General features: G+C 47.9%; 1 protein-coding gene across 1 annotated transcript in view; it reads right to left on the bottom strand.

Moving 5' to 3' along the window:
- Positions 1 to 21053, bottom strand: part of LOC139377209 (adenylate kinase 5) — a 188899-nt gene that overhangs the window by 100334 nt on the left and 67512 nt on the right. The window contains exon 6 of the mRNA XM_071120209.1: positions 18831 to 19022. Coding sequence (XP_070976310.1) covers positions 18831 to 19022 — 192 coding nt within the window. The remainder of the gene's footprint in view (positions 1 to 18830; positions 19023 to 21053) is intronic.

Raw genomic sequence — 21053 nt, 5'->3', positions numbered from 1 at the left:
GGGAGGATGACAGAACACCAGTGTTTCCCACTGTCCTCCAGTGAGAGGTTAGGGAGGATGACAACACCAGTGTTTCCCACTGTCCTCCAGTGAGAGGTTAGGGAGGATGACAGAACACCAGTGTTTCCCACTGTCCTCCAGTGAGAGGTTAGGGAGGATGACAGAACACCAGTGTTTCCCACTGTCCTCCAGTGAGAGGTTAGGGAGGATGACAGAACACCAGTGTTTCCCACTGTCCTCCAGTGAGAGGTTAGGGAGGATGACAGAACACCAGTGTTTCCCACTGTCCTCCAGTGAGAGGTTAGGGAGGATGACGGAACACCAGTGTTTCCCACTGTCCTCCAGTGAGAGGTTAGGGAGGATGACAGAACACCAGTGTTTCCCACTGTCCTCCAGTGAGAGGTTAGGGAGGATGACAGAACACCAGTGTTTCCCACTGTCCTCCAGTGAGAGGTTAGGGAGGATGACAGAACACCAGTGTTTCCCACTGTCCTCCAGTGAGAGGTTAGGGAGGATGACAGAACACCAGTGTTTCCCACTGTCCTCCAGTTAGAGTTTAGGGAGGATGACAGAACACCAGTGTTTCCCACTGTCCTCCAGTGAGAGTTTAGGGAGGATGACAGAACACCAGTGTTTCCCACTGTCCTCCAGTGAGAGGTTAGGGAGGATGACAGAACACCAGTGTTTCCCACTGTCCTCCAGTGAGAGGTTAGGGAGGATGACAGAACACCAGTGTTTCCCACTGTCCTCCAGTGAGAGGTTAGGGAGGATGACGGAACACCAGTGTTTCCCACTGTCCTCCAGTGAGAGGTTAGGGAGGATGACTGATCACCAGTGTTTCCCACTGTCCTCCAGTGAGAGGTTAGGGAGGATGACAGAACACCAGTGTTTCCCACTGTCCTCCAGTGAGAGGTTAGGGAGGATGACGGAACACCAGTGTTTCCCACTGTCCTCCAGTGAGAGGTTAGGGAGGATGACGGATCACCAGTGTTTCCCACTGTCCTCCAGTGAGAGGTTAGGGAGGATGACAGAACACCAGTGTTTCCCACTGTCCTCCAGTGAGAGGTTAGGGAGGATGACAGAACACCAGTGTTTCCCACTGTCCTCCAGTGAGAGGTTAGGGAGGATGACGGAACACCAGTGTTTCCCACTGTCCTCCAGTGAGAGGTTAGGGAGGATGACGGAACACCAGTGTTTCCCACTGTCCTCCAGTGAGAGGTTAGGGAGGATGACAGATCACCAGTGTTTCCCACTGTCCTCCAGTGAGAGGTTATGGAGGATGACAGAACACCAGTGTTTCCCATTGTCCTTCAGTGAGAGGTTAGAGAGGACGAGACACATTTATTGGCCCAACCAAATCCCCAGGCATTTTGACCCCCAGATGGTCTTCACATGTCCAGAACGACACGGTCCACCTGAGCAGTCCGTATGAACCACACCTCGCCAGACAAAGGGAGATGAGTTACAGCTGAGAACACTCTTTCCTTCCGCAAAGAACTCTGTGACCAGGGGCACACCAACAACTCATGAACTCCTTTACTTCAGGACCCAAACTCTGTGTGGAACCCCAGCTGAGGGTATATAGACCCATACTCTGTGTGGAACCCCTGCTGAGGGTATATAGACCCATACTCTGTGTGGAACCCCTGCTGAGGGTATATAGACCCATACTCTGTGTGGAACCCCAGCTGAGGGTAAATACACCCATACTCTGTGTGGAACCCCTGCTGAGGGTAAATAGACCCATACTCTGTGTGGAACCCCTGCTGAGGGTATATAGACCCATACTCTGTGTGGAACCCCTGCTGAGGGTATATAGACCCATACTCTGTGTGGAACCCCAGCTGAGGGTAAATAGACCCATACTCTGTGTGGAACCCCGGCTGAGGGTATATAGACCCATACTCTGTGTGGAACCCCTGCTGAGGGTATATAGACCCATACTCTGTGTGGAACCCCAGCTGAGGGTATATAGACCCATACTCTGTGTGGAACCCCTGCTGAGGGTATATAGACCCATACTCTGTGTGGAACCCCTGCTGAGGGTATATAGACCCATACTCTGTGTGGAACCCCGGCTGAGGGTATATAGACCCATACTCTGTGTGGAACCCCTGCTGAGGGTATATAGACCCATACTCAGTGTTGAACCCCTGCTGAGGGTATATAGACCCATACTCTGTGTGGAACCCCTGCTGAGGGTATATAGACCCATACTCTGTGTGGAACCCCAGCTGAGGGTATATAGACCCATACTCTGTGTGGAACCCCTGCTGAGGGTATATAGACCCATACTCTGTGTGGAACCCCGGCTGAGGGTATATAGACCCATACTCTGTGTGGAACCCCGGCTGAGGGTATATAGACCCATACTCTGTGTGGAACCCTGGCTGAGGGTATATAGACCCATACTCTGTGTGGAACCCCGGCTGAGGGTATATAGACCCATACTCTGTGTGGAACCCCTGCTGAGGGTATATAGACCCATACTCTGTGTGGAACCCCTGCTGAGGGTAAATAGACCCATACTCTGTGTTGAACCCCTGCTGAGGGTAAATAGACCCATACTCTGTGTGGAACCCCAGCTGAGGGTATATAGACAATTGCTGCAATTTCATGTCACGCTTGAAAGTGTGTTTGTGTGTGTTTGTGTGTGTGTGTGTGTGTGCGGGGGGGGGGGGTGCATGAGTTTGTGCTTATTGGCAATAGATCATTCTGGTTGTTCTGAGAAAACCCAGATTTTATAAAGCATGTTAGTTAGTTGTAGAATAATCAGAGAGCATGGATCATGTGAATATAGGAATTTATACAATGGGTGGGTCTAATCCTGAATGCTGACTGGTTAAAACCGCATTCCAGCCGGTGTCTATTCCACAAGTTACCACCAGCTAAATCCATGACGTTAAAATGCCTATTTACTCTGTTCCATCTGACTACGCAATCCACTGTCTCATCAGCCCAGCCAGGCAATATATAAACTTGATCTTCAGTATAAAAAACATCTCGACATTATCTCACATTACTTTCAGACTAACATTTAGTGTTCAACAGCGGAGATGTCTCTCTGACATTTGCAACATTGTTTCAATATTCAAATTGATCTACAGCTGTCGGGAGTCTGAATGAAACAGACAGGCAGACAACTTTTCTCAGCCAGTCGAAATCATGAACCAGCATCATTTTTATGGAGATATACTGAGAGCTGATAGACAAACACACGGTTCAACAAGAAGAATTGAACAAGCCTTAATACTGAGGAAAACTCTGTTAGGTGTAAATATGTTATTGGACTCATCAGTCAGAAAGAAAACAGCTGACTCATTCTACTTTCCAAAATGGCACCCTATTACCTACATACTACTTCTGACAAGGGCCCATAGAGAATACAGGGCATTCAGAAACTATTCAGTCACGACTTTTTACACATTTTGTTACATTCGAGACTTATTCTAAAAGGGATTCAATTGTTTTTTCCCCCTCATCAATCTACACACTATATCCCATAATGACATCACAATATCCCACAATGACATCACAATACCCCATAATGACAAAGCAAAAACATGTTTAGAAATGTTTGCAAATGTATTAAAAAAAAAAAATGTAAATATCACATTTACATAAGTGTTCAGACCCTTTACTCAGTACTTTGTTGAAGCACCTTTGGCAGCGATTACAGCCTTGAGTCTTCTTGGGTATGACGCTACAAGCTTGGCACACCTATTTTTGTGGAGTTTCTCCCATTCTTCTCTATTTTCAGGTCTCTCCAAGATGTTAGATCGGGTTCAAGTCCGGGCTCTAGCTGGGCCACTCAAGGACATTCAAAGACCTGTCCCGAAGTGTTGTCCTGACTGTGTGCTTAGAATCCTTTAGGCGTCTTTTGGCAAACTCCAAGAGGGCTGTCATGTGCCTTTTACTGAGGAGTGGCTTCCGTCTGGCCACTCTATCATAAAGGCCTGTTTGATGGAGTGCTGCAGAGATGGTTGTCCTTCTGGAAGGTTCTCCCATCTCCACAGAGGAACTCTGGAGCTCTGTCAGAGTGACCATCGGGTTTTTGGTCACCTCCCTGACCAAGGCCCTTTCCCCCGATTGCTCAGTTTGACTGGGCGGCCAGCTCTAGGAAGAGTCTTGGTGGTTACAAACGTCTTCCATTTATGAATGATGGAGCTCACTGTGTTCTTGGGGACCTTCAATGATGCATAAATGTTTTGGTACCCTTCCCCAGATCTGTGCCTCGACACAATCCTGTCTCGGAGCTCTACAGACAATTCCTTCAACCTCATGGCTTGGTTTTTGCTCTGACCTGCACTGTCAAACTATGGGACCTTTTATATAGACAGGTGTGTGCCTTTCCAAATCATGTCCAATCAATTCAATTTACCACAGGCTGCAATGTAACAAAACATGTGGGAAAAGTCAAGGGGTCTGAATACTTTCCGAATGCCCTGTATATATAATAATAATGTATATAGGAAATACGGTGCCATTTGGGATGAAGCCAACAGAGGAACAGGTTGGCAAAGGAAAATCACAACGTTTGGGAATGAGAGATTTAGGATCCAAGACAAGTATAATAGATATTTTGTATTAAAAAGTATACAACAGTTTATGTGTATAAAACAGTTATTCCCGGAGATTTTATTTTAATATTTTATTACCAGTAGTGCTGCCTTTTCAATACTGTCTCCAAAAATGTCAAGAGTGTCTCCAGTTGTGTTTATACTTAGCAATTGTGAAGCATCTCCAAACAGGTATTCATTTTCCAATACGTTTTAACCATGAGTCACGAGTCACCATGGTAACGCCAGTTGGTAACTCCATGGTAACCTGCTGGACCACTCAGAGGGGATAAAGAAGTTAATGGTGGAGGAACAATCATTAGCTGAAAGAATTACTGTTATGCCCGTAATGAATCATTGGTCTGATGACAGATTTAGTCCTCCATCCTCCTTCCTGTTCTCTAAGAGTTGACAAGACTTCAATAACCACCTCTATTTGTGATCTCCACACTGACGATATCGCTAAAATATCAAATGTAAACATGTTAGTCGACAAATAAAAAAGAAGAAGGAAGGCCTTCCGATAATTAAAATGGAAGGATTATGGTTAGGATTCTAGCTTTAAAGTGGACGGATTAAAGATGAATCCAGATTACGGTTAGCTTTTAATGAATCATAAATCTGATGACAACTTTAATCCTCCATCTTCCCCAATAAAACTTTCTCACCTCCTTACCCCCAACTAATAGTGTCATCTTCCCCTTTAAGACCCTCCCACCTCCTTACCACCACCTAATAGTGTAATCCTCCCCTTTAAGACCCTCTCACCTCCTTACCACCACCTAATAGTGTCATCCTCCCCTTTAAGACCCTCCCACCTCCTTACCACCACCCAATAGTGTCATCCTCCCCTTTAAGATCCTCTCACCTTCTTACCACCACCTAATAGTGTCATCCTCCCCTTTAAGACCCTCTCACCTCCTTACCACCACCTAATAGTGTCATCCTCCCCTTTAAGACCCTCTCACCTCCTTACCACCACCCAATAGTGTCATCCTCCCCTTTAATACCCTCTCACCTTCTTACCACCACCTAATAGTGACATCCTCCCCTTTAAGATCCTCTCACCTTCTTACCACCACCTAATAGTGACATCCTCCCCTTTAAGATCCTCTCACCTCCTTACCACCACCTAATAGTGTCATCCTCCCCTTTAAGACCCTCTCACCTCCTTACCACCACCCAATAGTGTCATCCTCCCCTTTAAGACCCTCTCACCTCCTTACCACCACCTAATAGTGTCATCCATCCTCCCCTTTAAGACAACTAAAGAGAGTGTGTGTGTGTGTGTGTGTGTGTGTGTGTGTGTGTGTGTGTGTGTGTGTGTGTGTGTGTGTGTGTGTGTGTGTGTGTGTGTGTGTGTGTGTTTTTGTTTCTCTCAATAGAGATTCTAAAAAATTTTTGTCCAGGACTAGGCTTGAAGCTCTCCTTCTTGGAGCTCTCCCTCTTACAGGCTCCCGAGTGGCGCAGCGGTCTAAGGCACTACATCTCAGTGCTAGAGGGGTCACTACAGCCACCCTGGTTCGAATCCAGGCTGCATCACAACCGGCCGTGATTGGGATTCACATAGGGCGGCGCACAATTGGCCCAGCGTCGTCCGGGGTTGGCCGGTGTAGGCCGTCATTGTAAATAAGAATGTGTTACTTCACTGGCTTGCCTTGTTAAATAAAAATACATGAAATAAATAGATGTCCATAGACTGGGGCTCCTAACAGACTGATATGAACTTCTACCCAGTGCTGGAGTTTCTGTTAGTAATAACATCACATTTCTCAGAAAATGAACTTTAAAAACACATTTCTCTCCACCGTCAAAAGGGGCGGGACACAAAATGTTTTGCCGCGAGGTTGGGACTCCGAATAAGGCTGGAGCTGGCCCCACACACACACGTGTTTGTTTTACTGTCCATGTGGGGACCAAACAAATATTCCCATTAAAAATCCTATTTACCCTTAACCTAATTCTAATCCTAACCCTTAACCTAATCCTAATCCTAATCCTTAACCTAATCCTAACCTTTAACCTAATCCTAACCCTTAACCTAATCCTAATTCTAACCTTTAACCTAATTCTAACCCTTAACCTAACCCTTACCGCTATTACCTAAAATAGCCTTTTTTCCTTGTGGGGACTGGTCGAAATGTCCCCACTTGTCCGAAAGGTCCTTGTTTCCGTAAGGATAGTAAAACCAATACAAACACAACATCACAGGGCCAGTACAGAACAGAACATCACAGGGCCAGAACAGAACATCACAGGGCCAGTACAGAACATCACAGGGCCAGTACAGAACAGAACATCACAGGGCCAGTACAGAACATCACAGGGCCAGTACAGAACATCACAGGGCCAGTACAGAACAGAACATCACTGGGCCAGTACAGAACATCACAGGGCCAGTACAGAACAGAACATCACAGGGCCAGTACAGAACAGAACATCACAGGGCCAGAACAGAACAGAACATCACAGGGCCAGTACAGAACATCACAGGGCGAGTACAGAACATCACAGGGCCAGTACAGAACAGAAGATCACAGGGCCAGTACAGAACATCACAGGGCCAGTACAGAACATCACAGGGCCAGTACAGAACAGAACATCACAGGGCCAGAACATCACAGGGCCAGAACAGAACATCACAGGGCCAGTACAGAACAGAAAATCACAGGGCCAGAACATCACAGGGCCAGTACAGAACATCACTGGGCCAGTACAGAACAGAACATCACAGGGCCAGAACAGAACATCACAGGGCCAGAACAGAACATCACAGGGCCAGAACAGAACATCACAGGGCCAGTACAGAAAATCACAGGGCCAGTACAGAACAGAAAATCACAGGGCCAGAACATCACAGGGCCAGTACAGAACATCACTGGGCCAGTACAGAACAGAACATCACAGGGCCAGTACAGAACATCACAGGGCCAGAACAGAACATCACAGGGCCAGTACAGAACATCACAGGACCAGTACAGTACAGAACATCACAGGGCCAGAACAGAACATCACAGGGCCAGTACAGTACAGAACATCACAGGGCCAGTACAGAACATCACAGGGCCAGTACAGAACAGAACATCACAGGGCCAGTACAGAACATCACAGGGCCAGAACAGAACATCACAGGGCCAGTACAGAACAGAACATCACAGGGCCAGAACAGAACATCACAGGGCCAGAACAGAACATCACAGGGCCAGTACAGAACAGAAAATCACAGGGCCAGAACATCACAGGGCCAGTACAGAACATCACTGGGCCAGTACAGAACAGAACATCACAGGGCCAGAACAGAACATCACAGGGCCAGAACAGAACATCACAGGGCCAGAACAGAACATCACAGGGCCAGTACAGAAAATCACAGGGCCAGTACAGAACAGAAAATCACAGGGCCAGAACATCACAGGGCCAGTACAGAACATCACTGGGCCAGTACAGAACAGAACATCACAGGGCCAGTACAGAACATCACAGGGCCAGAACAGAACATCACAGGGCCAGTACAGAACATCACAGGGCCAGTACAGTACAGAACATCACAGGGCCAGAACAGAACATCACAGGGCCAGTACAGTACAGAACATCACAGGGCCAGTACAGAACATCACAGGGCCAGTACAGAACAGAACATCACAGGGCCAGTACAGAACATCACAGGGCCAGTACAGAACATCACAGGGCCAGAACAGAACAGAACATGCGTATCAGAACTGTCAGAACTAACCTTATGGTGGCAGATAGTTGAATCTCACCTCCCTCATTCTCTGTTGCTATCTCTATATCTCATTCTTTCTCTCCCTCCCTCTCTCTCGCTCTTCTTCTTCATCTCTATTCTTCCCTGTTTCTCTCTCTCTGACGCTGTCTGTCTCTCTGTTGCTGTCTGTCTGTCGCTCGCTGTCACTGTCTCTGTCGCTGTCTCTCGAACAGGCAGGGAGAGGGGCAAGGGAGATAGGGAGACAGACAGGAGAGACAGGGAGATTGACAGGAGAGACAGGGAGACAGACAAGAGAGACAGGGAGACAGACAAGAGGCAGTGAGGCAGGCAGAGGGGGGAGTTGGTTGAGAGGTAGGGGTATAGGCATGTGGAAGTAATCTGTGTGTCTGTGTGTGCGTGCGTGCGTGCGTGCGTGCGTGCGTGCGTGTGTGACTAGAGGTATGTGTTCAGTGCATTTTTCCACAATAGGTGGAAAATAGAAAAAGGTCCACAAATGGCGATTCTGTTTACCGCTGAATGTTTGGAGTTAGTCTCTCTAATGCTTCTGCTGAATGTTTGGAGTTAGTCTCTCTAATGCTTCTGCTGAATGTTTGGAGTTAGTCTCTCTAAAGCTTCTGATGAATGTTTGGAGTTAGTCTCTCTAAAGCTTCTGCTGAATGTTTAGGATTAGTCTATTTTATGCTTCTGCTGAATGTTAGGGATTAGTCTATTTTATGCTTCTGCTGAATGTTTGGGATTAGTCTATTTTATGCTTCTGCTGAATGTTAGGGATTAGTCTATTTTATGCTTCTGCTGAATGTTAGGGATTAGTCTATTTTATGCTTCTGCTGAATGTTAGGGATTAGTCTATTTTATGCTTCTGCTGAATGTTTGGGATTAGTCTCTCTAATGCTTCTGCTGAATGTTAGGGATTAGTCTCTATAATGCTTCTGCTGAATGTTTGGGATTAGTCTCTCTAATGTTTCTGCTGAATGTTAGGGATTAGTCTATTTTATGCTTCTGCTGAATGTTTGGAGTTAGTCTCTCTAATGTTTCTGCTGAATGTTAGGGATTAGTCTCTCTAATGCTTCTGCTGAATGTTTGGGATTAGTCTCTCTAATGCTTCTGCTGAATGTTTGGGATTAGTCTCTCTAATGCTTCTGCTGAATGTTTGGGATTAGTCTCTCTAATGCTTCTGCTGAATGTTAGGGATTAGTCTATTTTATGCTTCTGCTGAATGTTTGGAGTTAGTCTCTCTAATGTTTCTGCTGAATGTTTGGGATTAGTCTCTCTAATGCTTCTGCTGAATGTTTGGGATTAGTCTCTCTAATGCTTCTGCTGAATGTTTGGGATTAGTCTCTCTAATGCTTCTGCTGAATGTGTGGGATTAGTCTCTATAATGTTTCTGCTGAATGTGTGGGATTAGTCTCTCTAATGCTTCTGCTGAATGTTTGGGATTAGTCTCTCTAATGCTTCTGCTGAATGTGTGGGATTAGTCTCTATAATGTTTCTGCTGAATGTGTGGGATTAGTCTCTATAATGTTTCTGCTGAATGTGTGGGATTAGTCTTTCTAATGCTTCTGCTGAATGTGTGGGATTAGTCTCTCTAATGCTTCTGCTGAATGTGTGGGATTAGTCTCTCTAATGCTTCTGCTGAATGTGTGGGATTAGTCTCTCTAATGCTTCTGCTGAATGTGTGGGATTAGTCTCTCTAAAGCTTCTGGTGAATGTTAGGGATTAGTCTCTCTAATGCTTCTGCTGAATGTGTGGGATTAGTCTCTCTAATGCTTCTGCTGAATGTTTGGGATTAGTCTCTCTAATGCTTCTGCTGAATGTTAGGGATTAGTCTCTCTAATCCTTCTGCTGAATGTTTGGGATTAGTCTCTCTAATGCTTCTGCTGAATGTTTGGGATTAGTCTCTCTAATGCTTCTGCTGAATGTTAGGGATTAGTCTCTCTAATCCTTCTGCTGAATGTTTGGGATTAGTCTCTCTAATGCTTCTGCTGAATGTTAGGGATTAGTCTCTCTAATGCCTCTGGTGAATGTGTGGGATTTGTCTCTATAATGCTGTGATGTGTACTATCTGACATACCTAAGGTGCTGATAGGAGAGACAGGTGAGGGCCACAAGCCTTGTGGCAGTCTAAGTGGAGGAGGCTTTAGGGCCACAAGCCTTGTGGCAGTCTAAGTGGAACTGGCTTTAGGGCCACAAGCCTTGTGGCAGTCTAAGTGGAGTAGGCTTTAGGGCCACAAGCCTTCTGGCAGTCTAAGTTGAGGAGGCTTTAGGGCCACAAGCCTTGTGGCAGTCTAAGTGGAGGAGGCTTTAGGGCCACAAGGCTTGTGGCAGTCTAAGTGGAGGAGGCTTTAGAGCCACAAGCCTTGTGGCAGTCTAAGTTGAGGAGGTTTTAGGGCCACAAGTGTTTCCGGGTCAACTCACATGTCCACCCAATGTTCTCCCGAGACTTCAGAATCTAACCTCTCTCTCTCTTCTCCCGTAAATATTGTATCTATCTCCCCTGCACATATTTATCTCTCTCTGTGTTCATATCTTTCTTCCTACACACGCTCTCTACTGTCCTGTCCTCTCACCCCCTCTTTACACCACTGCTACTCTCTCATCTATGTATAGTCACTTTAATAACTCTACCTACATGTACATACTACCTCAACTAACCGGTGGCTCCGCACTTTGACTCTGTACCGGTACCCCCTGTATATAGTCTCCACATTGGTACCCCTGTATATAGCCTCCACATTGACTCTGTACCGGTACCCCCTGTATATAGTCTCCACATTGACTCTGTACCGGTACCCCTGTATATAGCCTCCACATTGACTCTGTACTGGTACCCCTGTATATAGCCTCCACATTGACTCTGTACCGGTACCCCCTGTATATAGCCTCCACATTGACTCTGTACCGGTACCCCCTGTATATAGTCTCCACATTGACTCTGTACCGTAACCCCTGTATATAGCCTCCACATTGACTCTGTACCGTAACCCCTGTATATAGCCTCCACATTGACTCTGTACCGGTACCCCCTGTATATAGCCTCCACATTGACTCTGTACCGGTACCCCCTGTATATAGTCTCCACATTGACTCTGTACCGGTACCCCCTGTATATAGTCTCCACATTGACTATGTACCGGTACCCCCTGTATATAGCCTCCACATTGACTCTGTACCGGTACCCCCTGTATATAGCCTCCACATTGACTCTGTACCGGTACCCCCTGTATATAGCCTCCACATTGACTCTGTACCGGTACCCCCTGTATATAGTCTCCACATTGACTCTGTACCGGTACCCCCTGTATATAGCCTCCACATTGACTCTGTACTGGTACCCACTGTATATAGCCTCCACATTGACTCTGTACCGGTACCCCCTGTATATAGTCTCCACATTGACTCTGTACCGGTACCCCCTGTATATAGCCTCCACATTGACTCTGTACCGGTACCCCCTGTATATAGCCTCCACATTGACTCTGTACCGGTACCCCCTGTATATAGTCTCCACATTGACTCTGTACCGGTACCCCCTGTATATAGCCTCCACATTGACTCTGTACCGGTACCCCCTGTATATAGCCTCCACATTGACTCTGTACCGGTACCCCCTGTATATAGTCTCTACATTGACTCTGTACCGGTACCCCCTGTATATAGCCTCCACATTGACTCTGTACCGGTACCCCCTGTATATAGCCTCCACATTGACTCTGTACCGGTACCCCCTGTATATAGCCTCCACATTGACTCTGTACCGGTACCCCCTGTATATAGCCTCCACATTGACTCTGTACCGGTACCCCCTGTATATAGCCTCCACATTGACTCTGTAAGGTCTACTACACCTGTTGTATTCAGCATTTCACTGTGAGGTCTACTACACCTGTTGTATTCAGCATTTCACTGTGAGGTCTACTACACCTGTTGTATTCAGCATTTCACTGTAAGGTCTACTACACCTGTTGTATTCAGTATTTCACTGTAAGGTCTACTACACCTGTTGTATTCAGCATTTCACTGTGAGGTCTACTACACCTGTTGTATTCAGCATTTCACTGTAAGGTCTACTACACCTGTTGTATTCAGCATTTCACTGTAAGGTCTACTACACCTGTTGTATTCAGCATTTCACCTTAAGGTCTACTACACCTGTTGTATTCAGCATTTCACTCAAATAGCACCCTATTCCCTATTTAGTCTCAAATAGCACCCTATTCCCTATTTAGAAACACACAGCAGTTGGGGACACACAGCTGGAAACACACAGCTGGAGACACACAGCTGGAGACACACAGCTGGAGACACACAGCTGGAAACACACAGCTAGAAACACACAGCTGGGGACACACAGCTGGAGACACACAGCTGGAGACACACAGCTGGGGACACACAGCTAGAAACACACAGCTGGAGACACACAGCTGGAGACACACAGCTGGGGACACACAGCTGGAGACACACAGCTGGAAATACACAGCTGGAGACACACAGCTGGAGACACACAGCTGGAAACACACAGCTGGAGACACAGCTGAGGACACACAGCTGGAGACACACAGCTGGAGACACACAGCTGGAGACACACAGCTGGAAACACACAGCTGGAGAGACACAGCTGGAAACACACAGTTGGGGTCACAAAGCTGGGGACACACAGCTGGAGACACACAGCAGGGGACACACAGCTGGAAACACACAGTTGGGGTCACACAGCTGGGGACACACAGCTGGAGACACACAGCTGGAGACACACAGCTGGAAACACAGCTGGAGAGACAGCTGGGGACACACAGCTGGGGACACACAGCTGGGGACACACAGCTGGGGACACACAGCTAGAAACACAGCTGGAAACACACAGCTGGAGTGACTGGTCTCACTTCTTCACACTGACAGAAGAAGACTCTGTGAGCCCACCTCTGAGGGGTGGATGGACTGGTTTCACTTCTTCACACTGAGAGAAGAAGACTCTGTGAGCCCACCTCTGAGGGGTGGAGGGACTGGTCTCACTTCTTCACACTGAGAGAAGAAGACTCTGTGAGCCCACCTCTGAGGGGTGGAGGGACTGGTCTCACTTCTTCAGCTGGGTGTGGATCCAGACAGTGTAACACAGGGTGTTCATGTGATGAGGCCGTGGGGACAGAGGTCCAAGACACAATAATGTCAATCTTTTGGTGTTTTTAGCTTAAAAAGACAGATTCTTCCTGCAATGCATAAAGCTATGGATAATAATTGTCCGCGGCATATTTTCATCAACAGAGAGATATCCTGTAATACAATATGCATTTACTATGACGGTGATATTTATTGCTGTGATCCTAGAGGTCTTCACAACAGGAAGGAGGATTAAATCTGCATGATCCTCTTTAATAGTTTCAGATTGGTTCACCACCATTAACCTATTTATCCCCTCGGAGTCCTGTTGCTCTGCTGTGTGTGATGACACCAGAGAGAGACAGGCTAGGTTACCCAAGGTAGAGACACTACAGCCCAGAGAGAGAGAGGCTAGGTTACCCAAGGTAGAGACACTACAGCCCAGAGAGAGAGAGGCTAGGTTACCCAAGGTAGAGACACTACAGCCCAGAGAGAGAGAGACAGATACAGGCTAGGTTACCCAAGGTAGAGACACTACAGCCCAGAGAGAGAGAGAGGCTAGGTTACCCAAGGTAGAGACACTACAGCCCAGAGAGAGAGAGGCTAGGTTACCCAAGGTAGAGACACTACAGCCCAGAGAGAGACCGATACAGACTAGGTTACCCAAGGTAGAGACACTACAGCCCAGAGAGACAGGCTAGGTTACCCAAGGTAGAGACACTACAGCCCAGAGAGAGACAGGCTAGGTTACCCAAGGTAGAGACACTACAGCCCAGAGAGAGAGGCTAGGTTACCCAAGGTAGAGACACTACAGCCCAGAGAGACAGGCTAGGTTACCCAAGGTAGAGACACTACAGCCCAGAGAGAGAGGCTAGGTTACCCAAGGTAGAGACACTACAGCCCAGAGAGAGAGACAGGCTAGGTTACCCAAGGTAGAGACACTACAGCCCAGAGAGAGAGACAGGCTAGGTTACCCAAGGTAGAGACACTACAGCCCAAAGAGAGAGAGAGAGGCTAGGTTACCCAAGGTAGAGACACTACAGCCCAGAGAGAGAGAGACAGGCTAGGTTACCCAAGGTAGAGACACTACAGCCCAGAGAGACAGGCTAGGTTACCCAAGGTAGAGACACTACAGCCCAGAGAGAGAGACAGGCTAGGTTACCCAAGGTAGAGACACTACAGCCCAGAGAGAGAGGCTAGGTTACCCAAGGTAGAGACACTACAGCCCAGAGAGAGAGGCTAGGTTACCCAAGGTAGAGACACTACAGCCCAGAGAGAGAGAGGCTAGGTTACCCAAGGTAGAGACACTACAGCCCAGAGAGAGAGGCTAGGTTACCCAAGGTAGAGACACTACAGCCCAGAGAGAGAGACAGGCTAGGTTACCCAAGGTAGAGACACTACAGCACAGAGAGAGAGGCTAGGTTACCCAAGGTAGAGACACTACAGCCCAGAGAGAGAGAGGCTAGGTTACCCAAGGTAGAGACACTACAGCCCAGAGAGAGAGAGTCTAGGTTACCCAAGGTAGAGACACTACAGCCCAGAGAGAGAGAGGCTAGGTTACCCAAGGTAGAGACACTACAGCCCAGAGAGAGAGAGGCTAGGTTACCCAAGGTAGAGACACTACAGCCCAGAGAGAGAGACAGGCTAGGTTACCCAAGGTAGAGACACTACAGCCCAGAGAGAGAGGCTAGGTTACCCAAGGTAGAGACACTACAGCCCAGAGAGAGACAGGCTAGGTTACCCAAGGTAGAGACACTACAGCCCAGAGAGAGAGGCTAGGTTACCCAAGGTAGAGACACTACAGCCCAGAGAGAGAGGCTAGGTTACCCAAGGTAGAGACACTACAGCCCAGAGAGAGAGACAGGCTAGGTTACCCAAGGTAGAGACACTACAGCCCAGAGAGAGAGAGGCTAGGTTACCCAAGGTAGAGACACTACAGCCCAGAGAGAGAGACAGGCTAGGTTACCCAAGGTAGATACACTACAGCCCAGAGAGAGAGGCTAGGTTACCCAAGGTAGAGACACTACAGCCCAGAGAGAGACAGGCTAGGTTACCCAAGGTAGAGACACTACAGCCCAGAGAGAGAGGCTAGGTTACCCAAGGTAGAGACACTACAGCCCAGAGAGAGAGGCTAGGTTACCCAAGGTAGAGACACTACAGCCCAGAGAGAGAGACAGGCTATGTTACCCAAGGTAGAGACACTACAGCCCAGAGAGAGAGACAGGCTAGGTTACCCAAGGTAGAGACACTACAACCCAGAGAGAGAGAGGCTAGGTTACCCAAGGTAGAGACACTACAGCCCAGAGAGAGAGGCTAGGTTACCCAAGGTAGAGACACTACAGCCCAGAGAGAGAGGCTAGGTTACCCAAGGTAGAGACACTACAGCCCAGAGAGAGAGGCTAGGTTACCCAAGGTAGAGACACTACAGCCCAGAGAGAGACCGATACAGACTAGGTTACCCAAGGTAGAGACACTACAGCCCAGAGAGACAGGCTAGGTTACCCAAGGTAGAGACACTACAGCCCAGAGAGAGACAGGCTAGGTTACCCAAGGTAGAGACACTACAGCCCAGAGAGAGAGGCTAGGTTACCCAAGGTAGAGACACTACAGCCCAGAGAGACAGGCTAGGTTACCCAAGGTAGAGACACTACAGCCCAGAGAGAGAGGCTAGGTTACCCAAGGTAGAGACACTACAGCCCAGAGAGAGATACAGGCTAGGTTACCCAAGGTAGAGACACTACAGCCCAGAGAGAGAGACAGGCTAGGTTACCCAAGGTAGAGACACTACAGCCCAAAGAGAGAGAGAGAGGCTAGGTTACCCAAGGTAGAGACACTACAGCCCAGAGAGAGAGAGACAGGCTAGGTTACCCAAGGTAGAGACACTACAGCCCAGAGAGACAGGCTAGGTTACCCAAGGTAGAGACACTACAGCCCAGAGAGAGAGACAGGCTAGGTTACCCAAGGTAGAGACACTACAGCCCAGAGAGAGAGGCTAGGTTACCCAAGGTAGAGACACTACAGCCCAGAGAGAGAGACAGGCTAGGTTACCCAAGGTAGAGACACTACAGCCCAGAGAGAGAGACAGGCTAGGTTACCCAAGGTAGAGACACTACAGCCCAGAGAGACAGGCTAGGTTACCCAAGGTAGAGACACTACAGCCCAGAGAGAGAGACAGGCTAGGTTACCCAAGGTAGAGACACTACAGCCCAGAGAGAGAGGCTAGGTTACCCAAGGTAGAGACACTACAGCCCAGAGAGAGAGAGGCTAGGTTACCCAAGGTAGAGACACTACAGCCCAGAGAGAGAGGCTAGGTTACCCAAGGTAGAGACACTACAGCCCAGAGAGAGAGACAGGCTAGGTTACCCAAGGTAGAGACACTACAGCACAGAGAGAGAGGCTAGGTTACCCAAGGTAGAGACACTACAGCCCAGAGAGAGAGAGGCTAGGTTACCCAAGGTAGAGACACTACAGCCCAGAGAGAGAGAGTCTAGGTTACCCAAGGTAGAGACACTACAGCCCAGAGAGAGAGAGGCTAGGTTACCCAAGGTAGAGACACTACAGCCCAGAGAGAGAGAGGCTAGGTTACCCAAGGTAGAGACACTACAGCCCAGAGAGAGAGACAGGCTAGGTTACCCAAGGTAGAGACACTACAGCCCAGAGAGAGAGGCTAGGTTACCCAAGGTAGAGACACTACAGCCCAGAGAGAGACAGGCTAGGTTACCCAAGGTAGAGACACTACAGCCCAGAGAGAGAGGCTAGGTTACCCAAGGTAGAGACACTACAGCCCAGAGAGAGAGGCTAGGTTACCCAAGGTAGAGACACTACAGCCCAGAGAGAGAGACAGGCTAGGTTACCCACGGTAGAGACACTACAGCCCAGAGAGAGAGAGGCTAGGTTACCCAAGGTAGAGACACTACAGCCCAGAGAGAGAGACAGGCTAGGTTACCCAAGGTAGATACACTACAGCCCAGAGAGAGAGGCTAGGTTACCCAAGGTAGAGACACTACAGCCCAGAGAGAGACAGGCTAGGTTACCCAAGGTAGAGACACTACAGCCCAGAGAGAGAGGCTAGGTTACCCAAGGTAGAGACACTACAGCCCAGAGAGAGAGGCTAGGTTACCCAAGGTAGAGACACTACAGCCCAGAGAGAGAGACAGGCTATGTTACCCAAGGTAGAGACACTACAGCCCAGAGAGAGAGACAGGCTAGGTTACCCAAGGTAGAGACACTACAACCCAGAGAGAGAGAGGCTAGGTTACCCAAGGTAGAGACACTACAGCCCAGAGAGAGAGGCTAGGTTACCCAAGGTAGAGACACTACAGCCCAGAGAGAGAGGCTAGGTTACCCAAGGTAGAGACACTACAGCCCAGAGAGAGAGGCTAGGTTACCCAAGGTAGAGACACTACAGCCCAGAGAGAGAGGCTAGGTTACCCAAGGAGAAGACAAAGTAGTAATTCCATGCGGCAGCATTAGCTAACAATTCATTGGACCAGCGCTGTTGCTGATCTGAATGAATTAGCATTGAAAACCCGAAGAGTGGTCAGGAAATCAAGAAATTAAGTGGCTTTTAAATGAATTGAATGACACAAGAACAGATATGCTATGTGTGTGCTGAGTAGTTGGCTGAAATTCACTTCGACTGTGAAATTCACTTCGACTGTGAAATTCACTTAGACTGTGAAATTCACTACAATATATTTTCCACTTTCTGTACTGCTGACATTCACTTCCTGTTATTCCCACTCTAAATGCTTGTCGTATTGTTTAGAATTCTTCTGAATTATTACAAAGAGTTGTGGGATATTAGAATCCTCCTGCCTTAACCTTTGTCATCTTCAACCTTACACGTTGAAGGTGGATGGTGGAATTTGGCCCAGGCTAAGTAAAGACCTCTGAGTACCTAGCTCAGGAGTGCTGAGGGGGTAGGGGTGCTGAGGGCGTAGGGGTGCTGAGGGGGTAGGGGTGCTGAGGGGGTAGGGGTGCTGAGGGGGTAGGGGTGCTGAAGGGTTAGTGATGCTGAGGGTGTAGGGGTGCTGAGGGGGTAGGGGTGCTGAGGGGGTAGGGGTTCTGAGGGGGTAGTGGTGCTGAGGGGGTAGTGGTGCTGAGGGGGTAGGGGTGCTGAGGGGGTAGGGGTGCTGAGGGGTTAGGGGTGCTGAGGGGTTAGAGGTGCTGAGGGGTTAGGGGTGCTGAGGGGGTAGTGGTGCTGAGGGGTTAGGGGTGCTGAGGGGTTAGGGGTGCTGAGGGGGTAGTGGTGCTGAGGGGTTACTCTATCAATAATAGGACATGCAATACCCTGTCTGTCAGTCTTACTCTATCAATAATAGAACAGGTAATATTAAAGGAAACAATGGTACCCCTTGTGTGAACCCGCAACTAGAATTAGGGTCAGCTGCTGAGTGGTAAACACCATAGACAACGCTTAAAAACTGCTCTCACACACACCCTTGTCTTACCGTGACGATGAGTCCCCTCTCCTGGAAGTATTTGACCAAGGGGATGGTGTTCTGTTTGAAGTTGGTGAGGCGGCGCTCTGTTGCATTGGGGTTGTCATCAGGACGACCCGTCGCCTCTGCTCGCTTCTCCAGCCGCTCCTTCAGGCGGTGGTTAGCACAGGACAGGAACACGACTAGGTCTGGAGTACAGATCTATTGGAAGAGATAAACATTATTATATTGTTCAGACAGTGGTGTTATGTTCTCTAAAGACAAACAGACATTACGTCGCTGAACAGAAAAGGGAACAAACAAAGGAGTCACTTCGACAACAAAAAACTAATCAGAATGGGTTTTAAACGGTTTCTGAAAAACACCCATGGGGAATTCCCACTGAAAGTTGGCAAAACAACTAGAAAAGGGTCCTAAAATATACCCATGGGGAATTCCCACTGAAAGTTGGCAAAACAACTAGAAAAGGGTCCTAAAATATACCCATGGGGAATTCCCACTGAAAGTTGGCAAAGCAACTAGAAAAGGGTCCTAAAATATACCCATGGGGAATTCCCACTGAAAGTTGGCAAAGCAACTAGAAAAGGGTCCTAAAATATGCCCATGGGGAATTCCCACTGAAAGTTGGCAAAGCAACTAGAAAAGGGTCCTAAAATATACCCATGGGGAATTCCCACTGAAAGTTGGCAAAGCAACTAGAAAAGGGTCCTAAAATATACCCATGGGGAATTCCCACTGAAAGTTGGCAAAGCAACTAGAAACGGGTCCTAAAATATACCCATGGGGAATTCCCACTGAAAGTTGGCAAAGCAACTAGAAAAGGGTCCTAAAATATACCCATGGGGAATTCCCACTGAAGGTTGGCAAAGCAACTAGAAAAGGGTCCTAAAATATACCCATGGGGAATTCCCACTGAAAGTTGGCAAAGCAACTAGAAAAGGGTCCTAAAATATACCCATGGGGAATTCCCACTGAAATTTGGCAAAGCAACTAGAAAAGGGTCCTAAAATATACCCATGGGGAATTCCCACTGAAAGTTGGCAAAGCAACTAGAAAAGGGTCCTAAAATATACCCATGGGGAATTCCCACTGAAAGTTGGCAAAGCAACTAGAAAAGGGTCCTAAAATATACCCATGGGGAATTCCCACTGAAAGTTGGCAAAGCAACTAGAAAAGGGTCCTAAAATATACCCATGGGGAATTCCCACTGAAAGTTGGCAAAGCAACTAGAAAAGGGTCCTAAAATATACCCATGGGGAATTCCCACTGAAAGTTGGCAAAGCAACTAGAAAAGGGAGACACCCGCATCATGGATGCCTACTAGATTTTCCTCAGAAACTACAAAGTAAAAGGCGAAACTCAAACCAAGTTTGGATGAGGAGTTTACAAAGAATAAACTTAACAGGTAAAAACACCAGATGTAGGCTTTGTTTGGATACCGAAAGTGGAAGAGCTGACAAGAGGTGGAAGAGCTAACAAGAGGTGGAAAAGCTAGCGACAGGTGGAAGGGCTAGCGAGAGGCGGAAGAGCTAGCGAGAGGCGAAAGAGCTAGCGAGAGGCGGAAGAGCTAGCGAGAGGCGGAAGAGCTAGCGAGAGGCGGAAGAGCTAGCGAGAGGCGGAAGAGCTAGCGAGAGGCGGAAGAGCCACCCTGACTAACGAGATGACTCTCTCCCAGCATATACTCTCTCAACTCTATCAGATGAACCCCATTCTGACTAAGGAGGTGACTCTCAGGGCCAGGTGATACTCATCATGACTAATGATATGACTCTCAGGGCCAGGTGATACTCATCATGACTAATGATATGACCCTCAGGGCCAGGTGATACTCATCATGACTAATGATATGACTCTCTGGGCCAGGTAAAATTCATCAAGACTAATGATATGACTCTCTGGGCCAGGTAAAATTCATCATGACTAATGATATGACTCTCTGGGCCATGTGAAATTCATGATGACTAATGATATGACTCTCTGGGCCAGGTGAAACTCATCATGAAGAATGATATGACTCTCTGGGCCAGGTGAAACACATCCTGACTAACGAGATGACTCTCTGGGCCAGGTAAAACACATCCTGACTAACGAGATGACTCTCTGGGCCAGGTAAAACACATCCTGACTAACGAGATGACTCTCTGGGCCAGGTAAAACACATCATGACTAACGAGATGACTCTCTGGGCCAGGTAAAACACATCCTGACTAACAAGATTACATTCTGGGCCAG

This window comes from Oncorhynchus clarkii, chromosome 20, assembly GCF_045791955.1.
Source record: "Oncorhynchus clarkii lewisi isolate Uvic-CL-2024 chromosome 20, UVic_Ocla_1.0, whole genome shotgun sequence".
Taxonomy (NCBI): Eukaryota; Metazoa; Chordata; class Actinopteri; order Salmoniformes; family Salmonidae; genus Oncorhynchus; species Oncorhynchus clarkii.
The sequence above is the reverse complement of the archived record's forward strand: the minus strand, read 5'-3'. Positions and strand labels throughout refer to the sequence as shown.